The sequence below is a fragment of the Panthera leo genome, chromosome A3, assembly GCF_018350215.1.
Source record: "Panthera leo isolate Ple1 chromosome A3, P.leo_Ple1_pat1.1, whole genome shotgun sequence".
NCBI classification, from domain to species: domain Eukaryota; kingdom Metazoa; phylum Chordata; class Mammalia; order Carnivora; family Felidae; genus Panthera; species Panthera leo.
In genome coordinates, this window is record NC_056681.1 from 57,336,782 (window position 1) to 57,355,158 (window position 18,377).

The following is an 18,377-nucleotide window of genomic DNA, read 5'->3' on the forward strand; positions in this document are numbered from 1 at the left end:
ACGTAACATTATTATGCCAAAAGGTAAGCAAAACAGCATGCAATAAATATTTGTTGAGAAAGAAAGAAATGCATTACAGTGATCACCGTAAGCCCAGAGAGGTTTATAGGTACACCTGTGCTATGAAAGGAAACAATGTGAACCCACATTCTTGGTACTAGTCCTCTGTTCTATACTGGAGGGCTATGAATAATTAAAGAGAGCCATCCTTTCCACTGGGGCCACAACACTAAACACACAGCTAACTTTTTTCTCCGTTTATTCTCAACTTCATGTTAGGCCCATTAGGCCAGGACTCCTGGCATCAGCAACACATCTTTTCACTGTATTTTTTTTTAACGTTTATTTACTTATTTTGAGAGAGAGAGAGAGAGAGAGCAAGTAGGGGAAGAGAGAGAGAGACAGAGACAGAGAAATCCCAAACAGGCTCTGTGTCGTTAGCGCAGAGCCCAGTGCAGGGCTCGATCTCACAAACTGTGAGACGAGGACCAAAGCCAAAATCAAGAGTCGGACTCTTAACCAACTGAGCCACCCAGGTGCCCCACAGCAACACCTCTTTTTAAACTTCTGTTATTTTTATTATTGCTTTAGCTTTTCAGTAGAGATCAACAGAAGAATTAACATCAAGGGCAATGACATCTGATCTATTTAGCATAGGAAATATGTACTTTCTTTTCTTTATTTCCACACCTTTCATTTCTCTGCCAGGCCACACCTAGGTGCTTTCTTCCTTTCACCATCATTAGGCAACTTTTACCAAGTCTGAGAAACTTTCCTACTCAAAGGATTGCGCTTTACCCTTCCTCAAAGCATCAAATGCCTCAAGAATTCTCTGGCAAGACCACTAGAAATTTACAGCATAAGGATTCCAGACGAAATGGAAAGATACCCAACATACCTGAAACAATCCACTTCTTTATATGTGATCTTTAACATCAACAATCATGTACATACCAGAGATAGGATCTGCAGAGAGCTAATTTTAAAAATGGCCTGCGTCAGCACCAAATTCCTCCACACCCACACCCACTTCCTTGCTCTACCTGTGACATACAATGTACTTGACAGTCCAGAGAAGTATTTGAAATCTACCTGGAGAATATGAGGCATGGAAACATACAGGACTGAAATGAAGTATGCACACTGCAGAGAAAAACGTGAGACACAACGCAATACCACCTTTCGGACAGGAAATCAGAGTTGGCTCTGCCCTCTTTAGTATTTATGGTCCAATTACCCTGGCAGCATGTAGAAATCAGTCTGGAGCAGACTCCCGTACCCCAGAGACAGAGCATCTCTGCCTGCAAGACAGGATGTAGCCAGACTTTTCTCTGCTGTTCCAGATCAAACCCACAGAATCACAGGGTCCACCAATCCCTCCTACCACTGTCCCAGGGGCTGCGGACCTGATGCCTACATCTATCTACTCATGTCTACTTCCCCCTGTTTGGGAGGCAGAGGAGTGGTATAAATCTTTAATTGCATTGTCCCTTTGGAAAGGAACCAACTGTTGTGGGCTACTATACTCTCCTGTCCCTCCAGGGAAGGAAGGGGTGCCTAGAGAAGGGAGAAAAGTGGTCGGGTGGAAAGGGAGGATACAGGTGGAAAACGGACCGGGCTGAGAAAACAAGAGAGAGAGAAAGGCAGAAAAGTCTGTACTGCTGGCTTGGCAAAGACAAGGATCCATCTTTGTTAGGAAGGTCCCAGGGATGTAAAGCAGGGTAGCGTAGAAAGTCACAACAGAGATAGGTAGGTTCTCTCATCTACCTCCCGCCTGCAAAAAATGTAAAATCCTGCCCAAGATAAATGGCCATTTTTCTCCATATTTTTATGATGGAGATTTCAGTTTGCTTTATTACTTTGTGCTCCCATGTGGCTAACTGGGCACTCTCTCCAGACAAATAAAATATTTTTTCTTTACTTAATAAAGTAACACTAAAGGTTACTGAAAGGTCCACCAAGGTCCACTAAAAGGTCCAAGGAACTTTTCTACATTAATAGAAAAGTGTAGCCAGGTTTGTAAAGGTTGTTCTCGTACTTAGAGTCTCTGTAACTCATTTGATCACCTAATGATATCACACACACACACACATACGTACACACACACCGGTTTGCTGTGTGTCTGTGTTGTTACCTTTATTTTATTGCAAAATTTTAAAGTCCTGAGTTCATGGTTTATATTTCTCGTGTAATCCAATACCATGTTGGAACATGTAAACAAACAGTAAGCATGCAAAAACTCCCTTACGTGAAACTGCATAAATTGGTACGTTGGTCAACTTCACGTAAGTTAGCAGGGAGAGGGAGGGGATCTAGCAAGTCAGGAAAGCAAAGGCAAGCAGAAGAGGAATCTACCAAAATATAGTTTAAATCTGTCTGTCTGTCTGTCTCTTTCAAAAGGCTTTCTTCAACAGTGATGGGCTGATAAGTGTTAACAAATTGTTTTATGACAAACCAGAAAAAGGCTCTGGTTCAGAGCATTTGTTAGTTCCATGGCAAACTCCTGCCATGGCTGACTCAACCTACCCATGTAGATGGCAGTGAAGGTGCACGATCAGCTCCTGGTGGTCCGGTGGGCTGGCTCCTCCACTCTGTGGTCCCCAGCCCTGCTGTCACACTAATCCTTACTGCTTGATCCCATAAGTCCGGTTTTCAGTTAATATGAAAGCATGTACCTAATTCTGTACCTAACTCTGCCTGGCTAGTGTACCTTGTCCATTTCAACTCTAAGATCCTTGAGGAGAAGCACTGAATCTTCTTTATCCACTGCAGAGACTTTAAAGGTTAAAACAAAACAAAACAAGGACAAAGAAACAAACAAAAACGGACAGAGACAGACACATTTATATAAGCACACACAATATTTCATGTAAGTGTAGATTGAAAAGCCTTTGTTATTTGTATTTTAAATCTATTTGTAAAACGCGTGTTATTCTATTTATATCCTCAGGTGCTCTGAAGCTCTGCACTGGACAAAGCCCCTCAACAAGTGTGGGAGAACAGACAGTAACAGAACCCTCAGTTTTTAACCAAATGGACTACATTCCTCAGCCTCCTGTGCAGTGAGAACTGCCCACGTGATGGAGCCCTGGCCCTATAGGGCCAGGCCATGTGTGTTAACTGGAAGAATTCTGTGAAAGCTTCGGACAGCTCCATTTCAGAGGAAGCTGGTACATATTCCTTGTCTCTTCATTATCTTTCTTCCTACGTGCAGCCTGGAATGTGTGCATGATGACTAATGCTGCAGCAGCCACTCTGGTCTAAGAGGCAACCTTGGAAACGGAAGTTGTTGGTGGATTCACCTAGACAGAAGGGTCCCGAGAACCACAAGCGGTCCGTGGAGCGGAGCTCACCTATTAATGCCTACATGGTCTACAGAGCTCTGGCTTTTTACAGAAGAGAAAAGTAAGCTTCTAACTTGTTCTAGGTGTCTGTGGTTGTTGAACTTTATCTTAAAGGACAGAGGCTGGCACAGCGCAGGAAAGGTGTGCAACTCAGAAAAGTAACACAGCTCAGTAAGCCCTGCTTCCAGAGCGAGCCAGAGCCACTTCAGAATATAATGGTGCAAGACCTTCTTACTTGTCTCTCCAAAAGTTGTGACCCCAATGTCCACAAACATCTTCAATCCCAGTCTTCACATGATCAAAAAACTAAAACGGAAAAAGCAGGCTCTTGATTAATTGTTACCTGAAATCACTAATTTCCACTCTACTGCTATCACTTCTAAATTCTGAAGATGCGGATCATTTTTTGTTTTGTTTGCTGTTGTTGTTGTTGGGTTGTTTGCTCATTTTGTTTTGTTTTTACTGCAAGCCACAAAACAATAATTCAACTCCAAACAAATTGATGTGTATTATATCAATATTAGGCAATTCTCAGGTTAGCTTTCTCATCGTAACACTTTGCTCATAATTTTGGAAAATAATGACATACAGTGATAGTTTTCCAGCAGAAACATTTTCAGGTTGAATGAAGTAACAAGAGGGATTTCTTGGGCCCCTATTCCCAAGAGGTCTAGCGGGTCAATTTGGAGAAGCCACTATGGGGTTGTGCTCATTCTATTCCCCCTACTCATGCCTTCCTTGGCCCCCCTTCCCTTTTATCCTTTGCCATTTCCCCCTCCTTCAGGAAATGAACACCTTAATATCAAGTGGTCGACCGAATCCAACAATTTTTTCTCTTATCATTTAAACCATTACATTACATTAACACTTACCCGGCAATGGATTTCTTCACTGACCGCTTGCTGTTTCTTATTGGACTTCTTCACATCTAGAAATTCCACCAGCGGTCGGATAGTAATTCCCTACATAGGAAAAAAAAAAAAGTGTATCTTCTTATAAAATTAAGTTAAAAATTCAAGAATAACTTTTATTCTTCCAAGCTTTGATAACTAACAAAAGATGCCCTCCTCTACTAGAAACACAACAATGGACAAAGTACAAGACGTTGCAAACAGACTCTAAGTAAGTTATTCTAAGAAACAGAGAAAGAAAGAAATTCTAAGAAATAGTAAAGTATTACCCAAGTCAGAGGAATCACCTACTTGCAGTAACCATAGAAAACTTTTCAGTAATTCTTATATTCATTACTTTATTAAAACCACTTTATTGAACTTCTGCACAAATGTTAGGGTCTTGGGCATTTGGGACAAAGTTAAGGCACTCAGCTCTAGGACTTTGTAATTTTACAGAGAGAAGGATACACCAAAAACAGTTATAAAGTAGGCAAAAGGAAGAATGAGAGGTACCGAGGAAGCCCATCCAGGAAGGCTTCCTGGAGAGGGAATACTGGATAACAGTCTTAAAAGACATCAGAAGCGTATCGTAGCAGGACCAAACACGAGCAAAGAATCAGCAGTGAGAAAGGGTACAGAGGGGTTTGGGCACGTTTGAGAACTTGAAAAATGGACAGAACCATAAGGTATTTAGTAATCTAAGAAAAGAAAAAAATATCCTTAATATAAAAAAAAAAAACATCTGCCAGAAATCTGTAGTGAACACCTGACTTAATCATTAAACATTAAAAGCCTTTCCATTAGAACTAGAAATAACACAAGGATACTCCTTATCTGCTATTTGACACAGTTCGACATGTCCCAGCCAATTTAATAAGAGACAAACAGGTAGAAGTAGAGATAATAAAAATGAAATAACAAGATTTTTGTTGCTCGTGAGCGATCTAGTTTTTGTCCTAAAATATCTAAGACGATCTTTTTTCATTAAGAAATACCAAGAAAGTTTAATAAAGTCACTAGACACAAAATCAACATACACAAATCTATCCCATATCCTAATTTCAAAAAAGAAACAGAACACTTACATGAAAGAACACATATATATAATACTAGTGTGTGCCAGTATATAATAACATATAAAATATACACTAGTATACTATATAGATACTAAATATATATTATATACTCCATATACGCATATTATGAAATATATGCTCCCATCTTGAAATGCACAAAACCTTTATAAAAATAACCATAAAAATTAATAAAGGATATTTAAAAGATTTGAGTTTTAAAAAGACACAGTTCCTAGATGGGATTACATTACAGTATGATCCTGACAATTTTATCTCAGTACATGCAATAAAATTCCGGTAACATACTCCAAAGTATTTTTACTAACAGAACTTAAGAGGCTGGCTCTAAATTAGTCTGGAAGAGTACAGGTAGCCAGGAAAACTTAGAAAAAGAAGAATGAGGAGGAAGTTACAGATATCAAAACAATCAGTTAATAGACTTAAAACTATGAGATACTAGCACTAAAACAGGCCAGGTAAGGGGTGGTGAAAATGTGGGGTCAAGGAAGAGCCCCAAGTCTGCTGCATGGTAGGCAGATGGGTGGCCCTTCTTGGCATGGGAAACACATGAATGGGGGGGTGGTAACTGGGTTTTTTTGGGGGGGGTGGATACACATATTGAGATATGTTCCCTGCCATGTATTTGATTTTGTCTTGCCTTTCCACATGTCTTTGAGAATGTTTTTGATAATATAAACTGTGACACACACACACACACACACTTTTTAAACTTTTTTTTAATGTTTATTTATTTTTGAGAGAGAGACACAGAGCATGAGCAGGGGAGGGTCAGAGAGAGAGGGAAACACAGAATCCGAAGCAGACTCCAGGCTCTAAGCTGTCAGCACAGAGCTTGACATGGGGCTTGAACCCATGAACTGTGAGATCATGACCTGAGCCAAAGTCAGCCCCTTAACCGACTGAGCCACCCAGGTTCTCCCCACCTTTTTTAAAAATTTTTTTAATGTTTATTTTTGCGAGAGAGAGAGATACACAGAGTGTGAGTGGGGGAGGGTCAGAGAGAGAGGGAGAAACACACACACTTTTTAAAGGAGGTTATTATCCACTGTGTTCTATCAATCCAGCTTCAGGTATTTTTAAGTTTAACTTTCTGGGGTGTGAACTGATTTTGACCAAATTTGGTATATAAGACACATTATGTTCTATTTGCATTTCAGTCTGTCTCTCTGAAATAATATAAGAGGTGATGCACAGTTTTCCAATCAACAAGTATTCTGTAATTTTTAACTTCTATAAATGAAAATAGGTGTAAACACGTGGCTACAGAGATGGGTGATTCCATTGAATTTGAGATTCCATGAAAACACTGATTTAATAATCACTCCAGGAAAAAAAAAATCAACAAAATCAGTGTCATGTAGAAACTATCTAATGTGTTCTAAGGACACTCGCGGTTGTTTTGCATGCTTTTTTTCTATCAGTATCCATTTAGTAAAAAAATAAACAAGGGCCCAGGCATTGTAATATAGGGGACATAAAAATAAAGACAGGACACAGGCCCCGATCCACATGTGGACTCCTTCCACCAGACATATAATCTAGAAGTTAATGTACTGCTACAAATAAAAGAAAACTGATCAACTACAGGAAGCAAGTGCGGTCTGGTGATTAGGGCAAATCCAGTTTCCAAAAACACCACCTATTTTATAGTTTATAATTAATAAAATCTATCGGTTATATGCAATGGATCACTGGTACAATATTTTGACAACCTGTTCTTAAACAGCTCCTTTAAGAGTCTCCTATTTGCTCTTTGAAGTATTTGCAGTTGTCATGTCATGTCAACAGGAATTATTTGATAGGTTCCTCTCCTTCCCTTCTTCCTTCCTTCCTCAGCCCATCTATTTTGGAGGCAGAGTATGTGGCATCTGCATATGTCATATTAAGTTCCCCAAGCTGGATGCTCTCTTCTAGGAGCCCTGGGTCTTGGGTTGGGAGAAACAAAGGGGGAAAACAACAACAACAACAACTAACCCTTGAGAAGTCACCTTATTTTACCACACTGGAAAATTTCTAATTTAGGTCACTTGGGAAGCAACCTGATCAGCTTGTTACCATCCATGTGGGTTAAAAACAAAATAAAGAAACCCCTTGGTCCTCCATCAAACCACTGAAAAGCGCATCTACAAAGTACGAGTAAAATGTTCACCCATTCATTCGGCTTTGGCACAGAGAACATAACACCGCAGGGCCAGACCCCATGGAAGGGAATATTTAATAGCAGGTGCAAACAGAAGGACAGCGAGGTGAGCCTTGTTTTCTACCTGGTGCCACCCCTGTTTCCACCCACCTTGCCTGCTTCTGTTCCCAGTAACAAGTCACGAAAAAGAACTGCTGTCTGATTAAGTAATGAGCATTCTTTTGCTTTAAGCTTTTGGAAGAAAATGAGTTGGTTGGTTGGTTTTAATTAAATTTTACCAAAAGAAAATAATAATAAGGAGGTTGGTGGGGGGGGGGGAACTACCTTCTATTTCTTTGCTGATTTAGCAGACAATTTCCAGAACAACTTGAGGAAACTCTTATTAAAAAATGGCGCTATCATTGCTATGCGTAGCCCTTATCCTATGTAAGGCCGTGCTCACATTACAAACTTGATCACAGAGACTGTAAACCCAGTTGCACACACAGTATTTATTTTTGAATGGGATAAGTGGGCAAGAACCATAAAAGTGTTCACACGGTGCTCACGCTCTTCACCCCCCAGTCTCCCGGCTTCTGTTTACATTTCTTTCTGAGCTTAACCACATTGCCCGGTATCTGGCCATCATCTGTCTGTCTCTTCCCCTAAACCAAGTCTTTCCCTTTACTGTGCCATCAATGTTTCTCTCTACTGTACCAGCATTCAGGCATGCTACTATAGCTTCTACTTTGAAAAACACAAACAAAAGCCCAAACAGTCCCTTCTAGCTACTGCCCCTTTCCTCTCCCAGATCTCAACAGACTTGCCTTATGTCTCCTGTCTTCGATCTCTCTTTATCCTTCTCCCTGGAATCCAATCGACTGGTGTTTCCTCACCATCGAACCCCAGCACTCTTGTGAAGATGTCCACTCATCACAGACTTGCTGCATCCAACAGTCCACTCTCTGCTCCCATCTCACCTGACCATGCACCCCCTTTATCACAGTTACCAGAACCCTCTCCTTCCTGAACACTTTCTTCACTTGACTTCTGGATGAGCCCCTCTTGATCTTTCCCCCACTTTACTATTCACCTTTTTCATTCTCCTAGGCTGGTTCCTAAACATTTTCTTGACTTCTCAATATGGATAGGCCTCCTCTTCCATATTCCTCCTATGCTTGCTCCTGAATAGTTTCTTCCAGACTCATGCTTTAAAAACCATGTATATACCAGAGTCTCAAATTTCTATCTCCCAGTGAGGAGACAGCTTCTTTCATAAATTCTAGACCCATATATATAATTGCCTAGTCAATATTTCCATTTAGATGTCTAATAGGCAAATATTCATATCCAAAATGTACATGTCCAAAACTGAACATCTGGTTCCCCACCCTTCAAACCCAATACCCACCCCTGGTATTAATTTAAACATTGCCTTCTCTCACCTGGTTGCTCAGTCACAAACCCCTGGAACTATCTTTATGCTTTCTCCCACATCCTAAATTATTCACCTACTTTTTTTTTTCTTATCTTAAAAATTCCTGATCATCTTGTCATTTTACTGTAGGACCAGAATGAATTTTTGTTAATTTCATAGCCCCCTCCCCACTCACTTAGTAATGATGCATGTTAATTAAATATGGAAGGTGTCACTGTTACACTACATACATATCTTAAATATGACCATTCATTTAACAAATCAAAGCACACTTGAAGGTCCTCGCAATATCTATAAAATAGTTGGCATCATTGGCCCAGTTTGAGAGGCTAAGTCAGCAGAGATACTTGTTGTTGAAAAAGGCCAGCCCACCTCGGGTCCTGAGTGTCCCACCCATTCTTGCAGGGGGTACCAATAATGCGGGGCCTCAACCACTGTTACCCAGGCCATTTTTCAGGGTTGCATTTGCAACAAGCAACATTGAGGGATGAGGTAATATCCCCCTCAAGACAAAGAGAGATAGAGTCTCACGCTCAGTGCCTGTGTCCCGTCTCCTGCCACGCACCACACGTGCAGACCTCCATTCTGAGTCCTCTGTGGGGAAACCCCGGGGGATGGAACACTGACACAAACCAACACGAAGCTCCGGCTACTCCTTTGGCCATGTGTGAGAAAGTGAGTCACGAGTCAGAATCTTCTCTGACTTCTCTGATTCATGGAATCGTCTGCAAGTGTCCATGGAAATTTGACAAGCAGGTTAAACTTGTTAACTTGCAAACAGGGTAAAATCTCAGATGCTTTACAGTTCTGAACAACGACTTACAACAACACTTATCTGCAGTGGAGACTGAAAGAGACTGGCCAGGACAGCCTGGACTCTACCTCATCCCCAATCTTGAATATAATTTTAAAACAGGAGAGACAGCTTATATTTTATGTATCATTACCTATCTTATCTAAAAGAAAATGAATTCACATGCTCAAGGGATCAGATTGTTTACTCATTCAATATTCCACAAGCAAGACTGTACTCTGGTAACATGTTAATGTGTTTCATAAAGAGGCAACTTTCTCTAATTATCACCATGACTCAAGGAACGCTAAAATTCTCATTATAAATCTTGGTGTCACACAATAAACCATGTCACATGGAATTCTATTTTAGAATATAGTGCTGATAACTCAACAGTATTAGAACGGAGGCGCTCATCATATAAGAAATAGTGAAATAAGGGGGGAAGGCATTTTGAAGTTTCATGATAGATCCATCAACATAAAAGTTGTCATTTGAGAAAGAATGCATAGCCCTTAATCAGAAGGCACAATTTTATGCATATATTATAATTATTTCTGGTATGTTTATAATCCACTTAAGTATTTTCTTCCAGGCTTCTTTCCCCGAGTCCCTTAATTATGGATGTATTCTGGAAAAAATATCCTCTCTTAAGGAAGTGTGTGTGCCATTTGTGTGTGTGTGCATGTGTGTGTTCATAACCCAGAGGCTCTTAAGAACTAGATTCAGGGGAGCCTAGGTGGCTCAGTTGGTTAAGCGTCCAACTTTGGCTCAGGTCATGATCTCATGGTTTGTGGGTTCAAGCCCCGCATCTGGCTCTATGCTGACAGCTCAGAGCCTGGATCCTGCTTTGGTTTCTGTGTCTGCCTCTCTCTCTCTGCCCTCCCACTCTGTCAGAAATGAATAAACATTAAAAAAAATTAAAAAATAAAAATAAAAAGAGCCAGATACATTAGTCTCCAATCTGTCCACACAAAAGGGTGGGCAAACAACAGTGACAGGAAGATTATGGGAAGTATGGAACTATAGAAATTCCTCTCCTTCAGGGGCACCAGAGAGAGCTTTGCCAGGTTATCCTTAAGCTGAATCAGAGGAGAAGACTATCCATGGTGTATGCTTACAGACTCCCAAATGTTGACCCCCAAATATCTCCATCACTGAAGGGTTAATTTGATATACCTACTATACCAAATATAGCAAATACATCTAAACTATTCTGTTTGTGGCCGGTGTTTTTTCATTTGTCGCATCAAAAACTCTGTTAATCGCAGTTAAGTCTGGATATACATGCTGTTCATTCAAACTGGGTGTGTAGGCTTTAAATATGCGTATGTCAAGTTCACCTGTATCTTTTGGTTGATTTACAGTTCCAAAAAGCCAAGATACTATAAGCATAATAATGGCACTCTATATTAATCACCTATATACACACATTCATTGAATAACTGTACACTTTTCTGTAATACTTTCCTTTTCCCTATGTTATGTTTGTTCTGATTGTAGAAATGCAATCTTGCCTGTTGACTCTAATAACTAAAACATTTGAGGTTGTATGTTGTATGTCCTCTCCTGAATTACATCTTCCTATTTAGTCATTTTTTTTTAATGTTTATTCATTTTAGAGAGAGAGTAGTGTGAGCAGGGGAGGGGCAGAGAGAGTGAGCAAGGCAGAGGTTCTAAGGCGGGCATTGCGCTGACAGCAGCCAGCCTGATGGGGGCTCCCACTCTCAAACTGTGAGATCATGACCTCAGCTGAAGTTGGACACTCAACTGACTGAGCCACCTTAGTCAGGCGCCCCTTAGTCCTTTTCATTATATTTTACAAAAGCATGTGCCCCTGATGTCGGGGGAGGGGGCTGGTTCTGCACTATAGGTATTTGAGAAGCACTTGTGTAGGTAATTAATAGCAGCTGATATATTCATCTCCAAATGACCTAGTTCCTAGTTACCCCAGGCTGACTTGGTTCTATTTTTGTATTTGACACCTTAAGTTCTGAGGGCACGGAGGAGTCCAGAGCACTGACTAAGCCTTGGCAGGGCTCGCTAGGAGTGCTAAGGACAGGGCAGCTGGCCTAGGAGAGGCAGTAGTTCACTCACTCTCGCCTGACTTTTCCCCTCGAGCCGGATGCCCCAGGATGGATGCTCCGTAGAGATTAAAATGCTCAAGGCAAAATGGATTCAATGCACAATTTTGCCTCAGGTAACCTGTGGGGGTAGCAAATTGGATGACTTTTTACAAGAATCCTGTAAACACCACAGTAAAGAGATAAAGACAAGGTCAGTTTGCTTCTCCTGTACACCCCCAGGTGACTCACTGAGTGTAAGAAGGGGACTCAAGCCAACATGGGATATTTGAACCACAACTAGTATGTGTGACTATAACCGGCACTGTTATGAATCATAATCTGATAGGTAATGTCTTTTCTGAGTGAAGTCAATGGAGTTCAGTCATTCTGAGCTCGTCTGTGGGGTCAGAGTCCTAGGCTTAACCTCAGCTTCTGTCATTCGCCTATGTGTGTCCTTGAGTCAGTCTCCTTTCTCTCTTTCAGCCCCATTGGGCTTGTGCTCAAAGGTTTGTTGTGCAGATGAGATAATACACAGAGGAAAGTCCTTGTCTGAGTACCTGGCACAGGATCACTGATGGGTACCAGCAGTCTGAAGGTGCTGAGGACAAAGACAGTAACAAAAAATGGCTACTTCTTGACTTAGGAAAGGGTCACCCAAGGCATTCTTCTCCAGGATTCCTCAGACAGGACAACCCACTGTCCCCAGCACTGGGAGGTATGAACGGATAAAGGATGAACTGCTTTTTGGAGAACTGATCAGCGGGAGGAAAAGGAGCACAATGAGTCACAATACTGAATGCTTATTATGTACTTTATTGAGAGTCAAGACCAAATTGGTCTCTGCACCACCTTTTACTATGTGTGTAAATTTAGGAAAGCGACTTAAGCATAGGCTCAGTGTCTCAGTTTCCCCCTCTGTAATATGGGGTTAGTAACAGTGAGTCCTAGAGTTTTGTGCCATAGAATTGTTATGAGGATCGAATGAGATACTATAAGAAGAGCTTAGACCTGAGTGAGGCAGCTAGGAAGCATTCTGTGATGAACTATTGAATAAAGTTGTTTTTTTTTTTAAAGTACCTCCTGGGTTTCCCCCTTTGTCATTATCACTTGCTCTCAGTGTCCTTGGCTACCTCCTTCTTCTCCCCAGTGTCTTAGAGTTGGGCTGCCCCAGAGACCAGTTGCTGGTCCTGTATATTGGCTTCCTTGATATATATGTTCACTCCCTTGGCAACAGGTCCGGTTTCATGGCTTCCAACACCAGCTCTCTGCAGATGACCAAGCTATCTCCTAAACCCCAGGCTTAGGACCCTGCCTGCTCATCCCTCTGCTTGTAGGTTTACGCAGCACCCCTAACCCAGCATTGCATGTAATCGAGTCCAATCCCTTCCACCCACACCCTTCCCTCCTCACTTAAGAGCAAGTCGCTCCTCCTAGCTGCTCAGACCCAAAGACCTTGCGTCCTCTGTGTTCATCCCCCATCCCTCCAGCTACACTGGCCAGGAACACATTGCCTGCAGACCTATGGTCCTACCTGCCCAGAATGTTCTTCAGCTCAGCTAATTCCTTCACCCCCTACCAGCCTTTGATCCAGTGTCACTTGATCCAGTGTTGCCTTCCATGACGACTCTATTTAGAACTGCAACTCCCCTGGGGCGTCTGGGTGGCTCAGTAGGTGAAGCGTCCAATTCTTGATCTTGGTTCAGGTCACGAGCTCATGGTTTTGTGAATTTGATCCTACATCGGGCTCTGTGCTGACAGTGTGGACCTTGCCTGGGATTCTCTCTTTCCTCTTTCTCTGACCCTGCCACACTTGCGCACACGCTCTCTCTCTTTCAAAATAAACATTAAAAATAATTTTAAAAAGAGCTGCAACCCCCTGTCATTTACCACTCCACCCTCACCTGAGCCCTTACTTCTCCTTATATAGCACCTTTTACCTTCTTACATCCTCTATAATTTACTCACTCACCATGTCTGGGGTCTAGTTTCTGCCATCCCCTCTGGGATGCTAAGTTCACAAGGACAGAGATATTTCTGTGTTTTGTTCAGTCACGGATCCTAAGCCCACAGAGCACTGTCTGGCACATCGTAGGAGTCCCAATACATATTTACTAAGTGAGTATCTGCGAAATATAATCTCCTAAGGGCTGGCTCATTAACTTAAAGAGACTGGTTGGCGAAGTCAGGATCCTGACACGGGCCCGTGTTCTTCCTACCACACTTTCTGCCTCCTGATACTAAACATGTATTCACACCACCCATCATTTGCAGGGACACACTGCTATGTAGTCAACTAATGTCAAATTGCTGTGGGAAGGTCATCACACAAGTAGCATTTAACGAGCACATTTACTAGGTCAGAGAGTAAGACAAATGACAAGGGTTAGCAAGCTCAGTTCATAAGTTTCCAGTAGTAAGCTTAGATCACTTAGCTGAGTTTCCTTAAATAAGAATTCCTGTGGGGGGGGTGGGGGGGGACAAGCGAACAAACTGGATTCTCCCAGGGTCCTGTACCATCAGGTGACATGAGAAGATAGCACTTTCCCTAACATCACGACTGCCAAAGTTCCAACCCACCTTTGCCACTTTGTATCCTGCAAAAGGAGTACATTATGATAGCCTGAAAGATCTGGTCTCCTCTTGGTAACCAGACAGACTGTGCCGGAACAAAGAAACTTACTCACCAGGATGAAGACAGTAAAGAATATGACAACGATTGCAGCTGTAATGAACAGCTTTTTCCGAGGAAACACAGCAGCAGGTAGGAGAAACACAAGCGCAAAGCAGATGGCACCTCGGAGCCCTCCATAGGCAATGATGAACTGATCCTTAAAGGTCAGGGGAATCGTCCGGAACCAGTTAATGACCTGAGTCAGGACAAAGACACCTGAGAACAAAAAGCAAAACCAAAGAGAGCAGACTGTGTGAGGCCGGGACGTGAAACTAGGAAGACTCATTTTCTGCGCTTCTGTGGCACACGGGCACGGTATCTAATCTAAGTCCCATGATCTTCCCCTGCACCTCCGCTCTCAGGCGCGCTTCCTCGTTCCAGGATAATGGGAGAAAACGTGGACTCAGAGAGGCCCAGAGAGGTCAGTCTGACTTACAGCATAGTCACGAAGGTACTTGGGGATGGAAAGCATCTATCAGGAATGGGGAAGAGGGGGAGGAGAGGGCGAGGGAGAAGACAAGGAAGAAGAGGAAGGAGCAGCAGCCAAAGGGAGGACAAGAAGAAGCGAGCCCCATTCGTCTGAGTGTTCATTTGCGAAACAAGCACCATTACCCAGCGCTCGCCAGATGAGACAGAAGGCAAGAGTGAAGCACACGAAGGCCCAGTTCCACTCGTGGTTCTTTCCAACGGTGGACACGCCCATGAAGATGAAGATCAGGGTCTCGCTGACGCTGCTCAGCATCTTCATGAAATACTTGATGGTCGTGTAGGACTTTTGAGATACGTTTTCTTCAACATACTTATTCATAGTCATTGCACAGGCGGTGATTCTGCAAGAAAAGATGCAGCTCCTATTGAAACATGACATGGATCCTAATCAGAATATTGAGTGTCAGCACTTAAGGGCTCAATGGCAGCTCTACCCTTCTGCCAGTCACTATAGTGTTATTGATTGACCGGTGTAAGTGAACGAGACGTGCATCATCGGAGCCCCACTGTCCCTGGAGGTCTTCATCAGTACCTATGGCTTGAACGTCTCAGCTCTGCCCAGCTTTGTAGTCTATGGGCACGGGCACCTGCCAGCATCACAAAAACAAGTCCACGATAAATTCAAAACCTGTTGTCTTCCCACAAAACCAGCTTCATCATCTCTATGCCTCCAGTGCCTAAAATGCTAAGGTATTGCCTAAAACCCTGAACTTGAAACTGCAGTGGCATTGGCCTTCTCTCCCCTGCCACACCTCCTTGGTGCCCCCTACCCCACCACCTAATTGGTCACCAATTGTTTTCTACCCCTCATCCTGAATATTTCCCAGACCCACTTATTCTTTTTTTATCCCAAAGCCTTAGTTTCGGGTCTCGTTTCTACCTATCTACTGTATGTGCTCCTAGAAAATTCCCAACGTATTTATAGGCTCAGAGAAACTCCAAGAGGAAAGAAGCCCTTTTTCTTGTTTCCTCCAACATTTCTAAAACTCTGGGACTACAGAGCCCTTATTTCCCCCTCGGAATATATCTGTTTTAATAGAGCACCTGTGCACACTCTGGTGAGGGCAGGGCTTCAGGGTCAAGTTCATGCTCCTAAGTTGGACATCCAAAGCTCTTCATACTCTTTCCTCAGTGGACAATTCCAGTTTCATCTCCCACACAGCCTCTCCACCCAGCATACACCATATGGCTCAACTGTAATTTCCCCACCACACCCTGCTCTTTATTGTCTTTTTGCCTCACCGTGTGCATAAGCTCATCTCTCTGTCTGGAATGCTACCCCTGACCACTCAGATGGCAACCAGAGAGGAAAATTCAGTATGAGCCCGATGACAGCTCATTCCAGGTTCCATCTAAAGAGACACAGATACTAGACATCGGCTGTAGCAACATTTTTTCTAGATATGTCTCCTGAGGCAAGGGAAATTAAAGCAAAAATAAACTACTGGGACTTCATCAAAATACAAAGTTTCTGCACAGCAAAGGAAACAACCAACAAAACTAAATGGCAACCTACTGAATGGGATAAGATTTGCAAATTATATATCTGACAAAGGGTTTGTATCCAAAGTATATTAAGAACTTCTACAACTCAACACCCCAAAAAACCAATCTATTAAAAAAAAAAAATGGGCAGAAGACGCCTAGCCGGCTCAGTCAGTTGAGCGCGACTTCAGCTCAGGTCATGATCTCATGGTCTGTGAATCCGAGCCCCGTGTCAGGCTCTGTGCTGACAGCTCAGAGCCTGGAGCATACTTTGGATCCTATGTCTCCCTCTCTCTCTGCCCCTCCCCCATTCATGCTCAGTCTCCTTCTCCCTCTCTCTCAAAAATAAGCATAAAAAAATTTTTAATGGGCAGAAGACATGAACAGACATTTCTCCAAAGAAGGCACTCAGTTGGCCAACAGACACATGAAAAGATGCTCTACATCATTCATCATCAGGGAAATGCAAATCAAAACTACAATGAGGTATCACCTCACACCTGTCAGAAATTGCTAAAATCAAAAACATAAGAAACAACATGTGTTGGCAAAGATGTGGAGAAAGGGAACCCTTGTGCCCTACTGGTGGGAATGCACACTAGTGCAGCCACCGTGGAAGACTATATGGAGGTTCCTCAAAAATTAAAAATAGAACTACCCTATGATCCAGCAATCACACTACTTGGTATTTACCCAAAAGATACAAAAACACTAATTCAGGAGTGCCTGGGTGGCTCAGTCAGTTAAGCGTCTGACTTCGGCTCAGGTCACGATCTCGCAGTTTTTGAGTTCAAGCCCCACATCGGGCTCTGTGCTGACAGCTCAGAGCCTGGAGCTTGCTTCAGATTCTGTGTCTCCCTCTCTCTGTCTCTGCCCTTCTCCCACTCATGCTCTGTCTCTCAAAAATGAATAAACGTTAAAAAAACACTAATTCAAAGGGATACATGCACCCCTATGTTTATTTCAGCGTTATTTACAATAGCCAAACTATGGGAGCAGCCCAAGTATCCATCAACTGATGAATGGATAAAGAATATGTGGTATGTATATGTGTGCGTTGGATATGTATATATCCAACAGAATATTATTTGGCCATAAAAAAGAATGAAATCTTGCCATTTGCAACAACATGGATAGAGCTACAAGAGTATAATGCTAAGCAGAATTAAGTCAGTCAGAGAAAGGCAAATACCCTGTGATTTCACTCATATGTGAAATTTAAGAAACAAAACACACAAGCAAAGGAAAAAAGGGGAGAGAAAGAGGAAAACCAAGAACAGACTCTTTAGAGAACTGATGGTTACCAGAGAGGAGGTGGGGGGGGGGGGTAGTGTAATAGGGGATGAGCATTAAAGAGTACACTTATCATGATATAAATTAAGTGATAAAAAAAATATACAGAGACATGGGGACTAGAAAGTACCAAATGACTTCATTATGAGAGAGGCTGTTCTAGAATGAAGGAAGACAGAATTTGAGTGAGCTGTCCGCCTTCCACCATGCCATAAACCAATTGCTGGCCATGATCTGTGAAGTTTTCCACATTCTAACTTCAAAGCTACAAGGACCCTGAATGCACCCTGCCCCCAACCACCACATGTAGTCCTTCTGACCTTGAGAAGATGGCTGGTATTTTAGGAAAATCCTCCTACTGTGAGCACAAGGATAGGTAAAGAACACAAACCTAAGGGCTCTCTGAATCAAGACCTAAACGGGTAATCATGAACATATTTCATTGCAAGAAAAAGACCTGTTTTTTAAACACAAAAAATGTATATTTATTTTTGTGCCCCTATTAAAAGAAAACAAAGACCCCATCAGGTCAAGAACCATGCATTTAGCTACAATGCCACTGTCCCCAGAACGAATGGGTACTTCTTTTAGATTTATATGTGGGAGGAATGCATAATTCACGTGGTTCCCGAAAGAAAGAGTGCCTTATTAAATAACCTAGTAAAATTCAGCAACCACAAACACATAGC

At 42.3% G+C, this 18,377-nt stretch overlaps 1 protein-coding gene across 1 annotated transcript in view; it reads right to left on the reverse strand.

Annotated features, from left to right (window-relative positions):
• SLC9A2 (solute carrier family 9 member A2) overlaps positions 1-18,377 on the reverse strand; it is a 98,968-nt gene that overhangs the window by 17,281 nt on the left and 63,310 nt on the right. The window contains exons 4-7 of the mRNA XM_042931877.1: positions 15,034-15,251; positions 14,435-14,637; positions 4,217-4,306; positions 3,580-3,650 (exon numbers count right to left, since the gene is read on the reverse strand). Coding sequence (XP_042787811.1) covers positions 3,580-3,650; positions 4,217-4,306; positions 14,435-14,637; positions 15,034-15,251 — 582 coding nt within the window. The remainder of the gene's footprint in view (positions 1-3,579; positions 3,651-4,216; positions 4,307-14,434; positions 14,638-15,033; positions 15,252-18,377) is intronic.